The following is a 10261-nucleotide window of genomic DNA, read 5'->3' as shown; positions in this document are numbered from 1 at the left end:
AGCAGGCGCCTCCCCCCCCCCCCCCAAGTGCTGTAACAACTAGGAGAGATTAATTCCCTGGCTCAGTCACTCAGTACACACATACTGCTCAGGAGCTCTGCACCTGGCGACGCGGCAGGGGCATGTGAGCTCAGCCCTTCGGCCACCTCTCTTCAATCCCCGGCATTTGGCTTTTGGGCACAGGAAGGGCACCTGATCTCTCCCCGTCATGGCAGGATACATGAAGTTCCCTGCAGATTGTTGTGTTGGGTGTGCAGCTTGCATTTCACATACCTACTGCAATTTCTAATGATCTGAATCAGGACATAAGGCTCCACATGCAATGTGAATCATCCTGAATTTATCCACTGGCTCAGGATTAACATGGCCACAGTACTTCTTTTCAAGCTCTCTCCTCCTTGATTCAGTCCTATTGCTGTTACCACTTCTATGCTTTTGCCTCCTTCTGAAACCTTGAGGTCATTTCTCTCAAACTCCCTCAACCTCCAGATTGTCACCTTATCTTGTAGCAACTGCCAGAAAATTCAATTCTTCTTGTCCATCGCATCAATGAAGGTCTGTTTCTTTCTCACTACTGCACCTTATAGAGTCTCCAATACGTCTCCTCAAATACCAAACAAAATTGTCACGCTACTTGAATGGACTGTCTAAATACTTTCTAGGAAGCGCTGCCCTTCTGAATTTTTCTTGCTCCACCAAGCAACTGAACTTTGTTTCAGTAAGATGGAAAGCTAGATGTACGAGTCAACAGCATTAAACTGATCTCATGGATAGAACACTGAAGAAGAACAGTCAAGAGGAGAATCACAAGACCTAAAAGAGTCTCTAAAGAAATGCTGGAGAAGCAAGTAGCGATATTAGAAGGGAAGTCAACAGAATTACAAAGCAATTAAAGCAGAAGGAAAAAGCATCTTAAGAGAAAATTAAAGTTGTGTCCAATTGTAGAGCCTTTATAAAGAAAGTCTGAAACAGCAAACTTTATTTTATTCTGTGTACTCAGACACAGTTCTGGAGGCTTGAAATATACAGTGATCAGACTGGAACAGATCCAGCTATTAGGTAAACTCAGTCAACATTTACCACTTGATATTATCATCCATTGGTTTAAAATATTTGTCAGAACATGACCATGTTAATATATTTAAGTATTATATATTATTCAAGTATTGTGTATTTTTCTTATTCATCTACCATTAATGGATTGGGCATCTATAATACTGATACAGAGACAAGAATAAACTCATCATAAATATGACTAAACACAGGACAAACACATACTATATGATACAAAACAAGACAGACAAGACATTGCAACATCAGCCTGAACTCTCAAAGGTAATTGCTGTACAAGGAGAACAAGATTTTACTCAGTCCAATATTTCAGTGGACCTTAAGTGGTATTTACCAGAGGCTAGACAAGAGTGTTGAAATTTTTTCAGGGAACATAATACAGTAAATAGGAATGAGCACCTTCGCCTTTTAATCCTCCTTAAATCACTTGAGCAACCTGTCAATACTTTTTGTATTTTAAAACTCATATTGTATTTAAGGAAAAACTAACAACTGATTGATTTAAGTTAATGCACCAACTTAGAGACCTTCCTAAACTAACGAGCTGTATGAACACATTATACCAGTCTTTGATGCACATCTATTGCTAAAGCAAGCCCACAGGGCCTAGATGTCCTAATGAGTTATAAACATTGGCACATTGTTTAACAGTTCAACTCACCTTATTAAGAGCTACCTTAGTAATGTGCAAGTTTTCTAATTAATGACTTGGCCAGGCAATTCCCAGCTGAAAGATCTGATGCTATGCACGTACAAACACTCTCACCAAACACCAGTAATGATTCTACTTCTGCTAATAGATAAGCAATGTACTGCATTGCCCAAGTCCACTGAGGCATGCCAAACACTTGAATTGGGGGGGTTGTGAGTTATTTATGTTCTGCTATTTATCTTCTTTCTCCAAGCTCCCAAGGTGGGTTTCTCTTTCTACATTCATTGTTGTGTGTTTTGTTGTTGTTGTTTTGTTTTTACTGTAGGCACTATGCAGTGCAGATTTTGGTTAGTAAAAATTTGGCATCTGTCTGTGGCTGGTAATTCCATCTTCTCATCCTCTATGCTTCTGTGTGGCTTCTTTTACTTGACCTAAAATTGAAATTGTACTTCCATATTAAAACTGGATATTTTGCTACATATCTGGGGTTGGAGTATCTTGATACAGAACTTTTCAGCTGGTTATTCAGTCTTTGGTGGGAAAATTTCTTCTTTATTCCCCATTTGTGCAATACAAAGTATCTTCTGTATTTGGGATATCATTTGCTCAGTAGCACTTTGTCCTTTCATGCAAGTATCTTCCACAACAGAACAGGATACAGCTTCTTCCTGGTATGTGGTCACCATTTATTATCCAACGAATCTGAGACTAAAGCTGGAGAACAGCTCATGGGCCATGACCTAGAGACAGTTCAATTCAGTAGTTAGGGGAATTTCATGTGAAATCTGAGTTCTGTAGATAATTTCTTGGCATGGAATCAAACATCCTTTTCTCTTCTCAGTCCCCTTCAGAACAGCTCCTTATATCTGCATCAACCCACTCACCTTGCTTACAAAATGTAAATGCTTATTTCCTTCCCTCTCCTGCTTCTCAACAATGAAACAATATTACACATAAAAGAAGCTTATTGTGCCATGAAGCTGCAATCCATTTCAATGTCAATTGCACAAATCTCAAAACTAAAGCTCTCTTAAATCTCTCCAGGTTTGAAATTGCGATCAAGCCAGGAAATACTTTTGTTGCTGATTTAAAATCAATGTTTTGTATTTCATTTGAAGACTTTTAGCTTTATCTTATACTAATCTCTCTCGCATCTCCTACACTGGCACAGACAGGATAAATTGATTGACCATATCGAATAGATAGCTTAAAAGACAAGCTTTCACCCCTCTCACAGAATAACAGCAATTTCAACCCTGAAAGAAACAGTGCGGTAGCAGCTTCCCACTCCCTCCCATAGCACCTCTGTGCCTGCACCTGCCTGCCCAATTCCATCTCTGCATTGAAAAGTCCTTAGCAGAAGGGCCTGAAGTTTGCATGCTTCCACCTTTCATGCTGTGAATCTCCCTGCAAATTCTTCCTCTGATCGAACTGGCTTTTTCCTGGATTGTCTTTGAAAGTCTCTCTCTGCCCAGCTATACTTTAAGATGGCTACAAAGGCAAGGGCTACAAAAAAAACCCCAAACAACCAAAAACAAACAAACAAAACCCCCCAAAAGCTCATTGAGTCTACTATCGTTAATGTTCACTGATTTCACCACTGAGCTCTGGGTGACCCACTCTCGCCATCTGGCTCTTCTCACTCTTTTTTTGAAAGCCCGCTATGTACAAATAGTATGAGAAAAGGGCTGGGTTTCTACACACCTGCCAAATGCAGGTCCTGCACTTTCAACTGCCAGTACTTCATGTAACATGTACTGCACTAATCTGGGAACAAACAGATTTATTTAACAAACAAGTTCAACACAGGGATAAATCTGTCAGCCTTAAATCATCTGCCACCTCTCTCTAACAGAACAGGAGGCTTTAAGACTGCAGGATAACTTTCTGCTCAGCTGGTGCTCTAATGGACTGCGATTTTGGCTCTCACAGCAGAGAATCCCTACGAGGCTGAAAAATGTGTGTGTGTGTGTGTGATCTAACACACAGAGATGTTGAAGGTCACTGACTCCAGCAAACTTCCATTTTATTTTTTCCAGTTTTCTTCTGAAAGTTATTTTCCGTGCTCCTGTTTTATTTATTATTGGTCTGACCAGGTCAAATTGAAAAAGGTTGTATTAATGCCTGAGATGGAAGGATTTATTTTCAGAGAAAAAAATTAGAAGCAAATGATTTCTTCGCTAAGGAGTATAAGCACACTGAACTGTGATTGCCCTTCTCTGCCTGGGCTCAATTCCACAGGTCACATATCTACTGTATTCAGTACCAAAAAGATGGGTCCTGTGAAAAGGAAGGCTTTAATACTCTTTTCCTCCATGGCCTCTTACGTTCGGTGCTTCTCTGCCAGCATTCCCTTTCATGCATGCCTAGATTAGGACTGACCACAGCCTCCTAATCAAAACAGCACTGGAGGTGTTAGAGCTGCCTACTGCATCACAAAACGCCACTATAAAGCTTCTCTTTCACTTCCTCCTGACTGCTTCTTTCCCTAAAAAGGCCTGAAGAGCAATCTATTTTGTGATTTTTCAGCCAGCAGATTCATCTCAGTACTTGTTCAATTTTGACAGTTCTCCATATGAGTTTGAAGCAACGTATCTTGTTTGTTCGTCACCCCTTTGAAATGACGTTCATTTCTGTAGCTGCACTTTGTCTAAATTGGAGATGATAACAGCATAAACCCATTGTGGTTTACACTGAAAGAATAAACCCCTCATTTATACTTCAGATCTGTGTCCGAATACACCAAGATTAATACTATATAAAGCTCATCCTGTGGTCAAGCAAGCATGGGCTTAGCCATCATTCTCACCTAGTTCAGACAGTAGCTTCATTTCAGCTTCTAACAAAAGCACTGCTGATAATTTTTACTATTTACTTTCCTTCCTCCACTTCTCTTCTGAGTTTCCCAGGTTAGCCTGTCTCAGTCTATTCTCATGCAACAGAGAAGCTAAGTGTTTCAGAAAGCAGGCTTTCTAGCTGCTTTGATCATTCTTTCTTTCTCAATTATATTATTTAAATGCAAGTTATTGATCATTATAATACCCTCATAAAATGTAAGATGGAATGTTATTTTACAGATACCAGCCATGAAAGTATTGCAATAACAAGTAACATGGCAGGTTTTCATGACACTTTTCTAGATATTCCTAGCCATTACATTCTGCATTCGGTTAAATTTAATGTAGAGAGGATGTGCGTTCAAATATACCCTGATGAACACATTTTCTGGGACGTAAACAGTAGCACAATTACAAAATCTTCCCTGTTTACTCTAGAAAGTATGCTTAGTGCTGCTGCTCCCTAGTTTTTAACTTAAGTCCAGAACAGACTCTTCAGATAACATTCCTTTTCAACAGCATACCTTTTAAGAAGTATTTTTGTTGCCGATTTCTCAGCTTCTATGGCATAGTTAGTAAGTGTTCCTTAAAGTGAGCCTAAAAATAGTTTTCTAATATTTACGTAGAGAAGAGCACAAAATCATGAAAAATACCACATGCATGGATAGCTCAGGGCATACACATCTGCAGTGCTTTTTATCTTCCCCCATGGTGGACAGCTACTCTTCTCTGTACTATTAAAGCTGCTATTTTTAGGCCTTTAATTGAAAGAGTCCAATTTAAAATAGTGCATGCCAACTATATTGTAGATATTTCCTCAAAGATAGTACAAACACAAACCACAGATAGCACAAAATTAAAAGAACATTAAGTGCCTAATGTATTTGGTACCATCTGACCTGATCAAACCTGTGTTACAGGAGTCTTTAGTTAGCTCACTAGTGAAAATACAGATATAGCTACAGGTGTTCATGCAGTTCTCAAGGAAACTGAATTAAAAGAAAAACTAAAACACACAAGGACTAAAGGAGAGAGCAAAAATATATTCCCTGTGGCTACATGTCAGTCAAGGATTTGTACAGAGATTTAATTGATTTTGAAAAGCAGGTAGTCAGACATCAATTAAAAGTAGATATATTAGACAGCTAAGTAGTGAGTTGGTTATCTAACATTCTACTTGTTAAATAGGATAACCAAAAGATTTAGAAGGGCTTTCTGTGTATATGAAGGCACCAGCAGAGATACATTACAAGGAATCAGCAAGCTAAACTCACCCATCAAACCTAATATTTATGAAATAATAATCATTGGCCCAAGCTTTATACATGTTTTTGCCAAAACACCCCATGGAACTGAAAGTATTTGTTATACCAATGCAGCCCACTAGAGGTCAAGTTACATCGAGCAGTTTCTTATATATTACTAGAACCATCTGGGTTGCCACATGTATCACAAAATGACAAGTCCTTTAGAACTTTTGGTTAGAATTAAAAAATCTCATAATAGGATGGTTGGCTTACAGAGATACAAAACAGATTAAATAATTGTTCCCATAATCCATTAATTAGATGGATTGGATTATTAGATTGGAGAAGTTTTCCTTAACAGAGTACCATGGTATAAAGATTGCTAGCTCGGTTTTAGACTACCTGCTTGAAAATAGTGAAAATGGCAAGCTGAACTAGAAACAAAACCTCAAGACTTTATACCAGTTTTCTATACTGTTGATATGACAGAAGAACTTTAATGCAAAGAGATACTTTTGCATCCCTCTGTGTAAAAGACACTTAGTATCACACATCTGATCATACAGCAGGACTATATCAGAATCTTAGAAAACAAAACAGATATAGGTAAATATATATATAAAAATACAGGAGAGATATATATATAAAAAAATACCACCTTGATAAAAATGGAAGAACTCCATGTCTAATCACAAATCCTATAATAGCACATTGTGAATGCAGAAAGAATGCCTTAGGTTATAATGGTTTCCAAACATTTGATTTTGTGAATGTGCGATGTCCAAATACAAATGAAATATATTTCATGAATGCCTATCCTCTGTGCAATAGCAAGGCTCAGTGTAATAGTGCTGTCAGTCTGCTTTGTAAAGCTCCAATGTAAACTTAATTTACCTATTTCCCATGTCATTCTTTCATCCACTTGGAGAAAGAGAAATGTTTGCAATCACAGCCTTCTGGCTACTAAACAGTTTCTTGGCACGTAGGTAGCCTGTAATTTGAAGCAGCTTTCCAGCAGAAAGCCACTTAAAATTTTACAGGCAATTATATCAGCTAAGATGATGTCCCAAGACCAGGGTAAAAGAGATGAGTGGTGAAAAACTGTGTTTGTCCCCCTATTTCTGTGAGGAACCACATTAAAAAAAACCCATAAAGGGCAATTTTTGCCTTCCACTTCCGTACAGGAAGGAGGCCCTCAATGACTAGTCTGCATTGTTTCTGCAGTTACCCTCTGAATCCTTCAAATTAAATTGCAAGTTGTATGTTGTATTTCCTGGACTACCATGAAGATTTCCAGAATTAGTGTCAGCCTAAAGTTCACAGTATATAACCCACAGCCACTGGATTAAACTGTTTTCACCTAGTCTTTCTGCTTCACTAGCTCCAGATGCTTCACTCATCTTCCATTGTGTTTGTAACTAAGGTGGCATAAGGAAATTGCACACAGAACAGCGGTCTCTTTGGATTATGTGCTAAAAGAATCAGCGTTCCCAAAAGACTCAGAATTGTTTTACTAGATCTCACCTCCTCAACCATGTGCTTGACTTTCTTCTGTTGGCAGTGGACCATATCATCCAGATGTTTGATTCGCTCTCTTAGGCTAGCTGCTACCTCCTCCAAATGCTGTGACCTAGCAGAACATAGAAGAATTGAGCACGTAAGTGGGGAGCTATGCAGTACAAGCAAAAAACAACCCCTACAATACCACCATAAATCAGGAAGACTAGGTCAAGAGGTAGGCAAGTCAAATTCTGCTGATAACTGTCAATTTGTCCAAAGTACATTTTAATGGTAGTCTTTTAGTCAAAGTGGCTGTCTCCACCCAAGTTAACTCACCTTTGTCTTGCATACTGGTGTGCTTACTCAGAGCCTGAAGTGCTGACAATTAAACAATGTGACAAAGCTCATCTCCTTAAGATGTCTATCTTTCCCTGAAGTGAAAGGCATTTAGACAACTAGCTCTTTATCATCAGAAAGACACATTTATCCTGACTTATTACCACCTGCAAACTTTTTGGAAATATATACTAAATAAAAGCCAGGAAGCTGGCGTCCTTTTAAAAGCTCTCCTACTACAGGGAAGCCTTGAGTCAAGGATTTGGCATAGTTGCCAACAGTAGCAGAATGCTAACTGGAGTGAAAGGCATTTAGACAACTAGCTCTTTATCATCAGAAAGACACATTTATCCTGACTTATTACCACCTGCAAACTTTTTGGAAATATATACTAAATAAAAGCCAGGAAGCTGGCGTCCTTTTAAAAGCTCTCCTACTACAGGGAAGCCTTGAGTCAAGGATTTGGCATAGTTGCCAACAGTAGCAGAATGCTAACTGGAGTGGTTTTGAATTGTTGTGGATGTTTTAAGTTTGTATGTATGACTCTTTAGACAGATTCTGCATTTCTTCAAATCTGTTTAACACAGAAATTGAACACCCACAGAACTCCTACCACAAGTTGGTTTGAAAGTTTGCCAGAAAAGTAGTTTTAGAATATGCAAAGAAACAGGAGGGAAGCTTTTTAATAAGTTTTTGGCATGTTGGCCATGGGAGCTTCCATTTTTATCTGAATGTACAATTCTTGAAATTCTTCAAAGAAAGCGATCGCTTGCTTACAAAATAAACTTCTGTACTCCTGGGTTCAGGACTGCACAGAATTTGAGAAGTGGAGGAGGGGAATCAAAAACAAAAAGGCTTTTTTCCTCTTGGTTTGTGCACAGCCAAAAAAACTGTTGAAGCTGCAAATAGAACAACCATTCTAAGGCAAAGTAGCAGATGGCAAACTGTATGACATGATTCCAATGAATGACTGAATTGAATGCTGTTTCCTCCCAGAAAGAGTCTCTATTAACAGTGAAGTACTCTACAGACTGTAACAGCGGCACTTTGACAAGGACTCAAAAAAATAAAGGCATTGCTGCAGGTTTTTCAATCCTGCATATTAAGGTCTCACAAAACCGCAATTTACATTTTAATTGCAATGGTAACACATATTTGGTCTCTCATTGAAAGATTCAGAATTTTAAGCACTAATAGCAATGGAACAGAGGTCCTTCCTCAGGTGGAGCTCAAGTGTCTGGTCAGGTACAGACAGGTAAAGAGAACTTAAGAACAGACTTTAGCATCTGAACACAGATTCATTGCTTGCATTGCATAGATTGCAACTGTGTGCTTGCTTGCATTACACAAATTCCTGTCTGAACATTGCCTTTACCCTTTTTACTGCAGCATAACTTTTCATGCTGAGTGGAAAGGGGAGGATTCACTGAAGCAAGAAGAGTATCTGTTATCCAGAGGTAAAGGAAAAAAGCAATTATCTTTCATCTCCATATTCCATGTTATATGCGACATCTGTTCACTTTAAATTATTATTTTAACAGGCTGCTGTGAAAAGCCGTTATTACCCTGAAACCGGATAAGCTGGTCACAGATCAATACAACTAGGCAGTGAGATTCTCTTACAGGGACCTCCTTTTATGTTTATGTTTCCTACAGAACAGCAGGATGCCAAAACCTTAAAACTGAATTTCTGGGTGCCACAGAAATTTAAGTACTAATCAAGTACAATTATACAGTCTCTGCTTATAATTGATATTTAGCCACTGAAGTAATGTCATATAAACCTTTGAGTGGTGGATACAATTTTCACTGGAATGGCAGTTACGCTATTTCAGTGCTGGATAGATTTCTCTTGAAACTTTGCCTCTGGCTTTGCTTGAAGCTTTCTTTTGCCTGGTCATGGTGCTCTGTCAGTCTCAAAGTAGTAGTAACGGATGCACATGCCACCTGTGGGCAGAAACAGCACATCCAGGTGCCACCACACCACTAGATCTTTCTTCTAAGCTTCATGCTTTCAAGAACAACCATTCACAGAGGTCTCACTGCCAATAATATCACCCTCACTTTCCCCAAATAACTTCATAGCTTATTTCTGCACCGTGATGCTACGTGACAGATTTCTTCCACATGTTCATTTTGTTCATGTGCATATGTTAATGCGCACCACATGTGTAGACCTCCCCTTCAAGCCTCAAATATATTCCCCACTTTCCCTCTTTTATACAAAAAAGACACCTCTGGCAGTTACATGCAAAACTCTTGTTCTTTTCAAGAGTTCATCTTTTCAAAGGGGATGTCCTATAGCTTAATACAGGATACAGAATTCTTTTCTTTTTAAACTCTGTTGAGCAGTCTAGAAGGAGATAATGAAAGTATTCATAGTCAGGATCATACTGTGCTGAATTTGGGACTGCAGATTTTAAAAAAATGCAATCCACAAATACGTCACAACTTGTTCCACCTAAAATGTACTCTGCATATTTGCAAACAACTTTTCAAGAAAGATGCTGTGCTGGTTTTGACTGGGATAGAGTTAATCTTTTCTATAGTAGCTAGTATGGGGCTATATTTTGGATTTGTGATGAAGAGAGTGTTGATAACACAGGGATGTTTTAGTT

The 10261-nt window shown here is 38.7% G+C and overlaps 1 protein-coding gene across 1 annotated transcript in view; it reads right to left on the bottom strand.

Annotated features, from left to right (window-relative positions):
- The window catches only part of LOC104078701 (myocardial zonula adherens protein-like), a gene marked incomplete at its 5' end in the record, with an annotated part of 41616 nt that overhangs the window by 7940 nt on the left and 23415 nt on the right, over positions 1 to 10261 (bottom strand). Inside the window, one exon of the mRNA XM_009580438.1 lies at positions 7332 to 7437. Coding sequence (XP_009578733.1) covers positions 7332 to 7437 — 106 coding nt within the window. The remainder of the gene's footprint in view (positions 1 to 7331; positions 7438 to 10261) is intronic.

This window comes from Fulmarus glacialis, unplaced genomic scaffold, assembly GCF_000690835.1.
Source record: "Fulmarus glacialis isolate BGI_N327 unplaced genomic scaffold, ASM69083v1 scaffold44776, whole genome shotgun sequence".
In the NCBI taxonomy this organism is placed as follows: Eukaryota; Metazoa; Chordata; class Aves; order Procellariiformes; family Procellariidae; genus Fulmarus; species Fulmarus glacialis.
The sequence above is the reverse complement of the archived record's forward strand: the minus strand, read 5'-3'. Positions and strand labels throughout refer to the sequence as shown.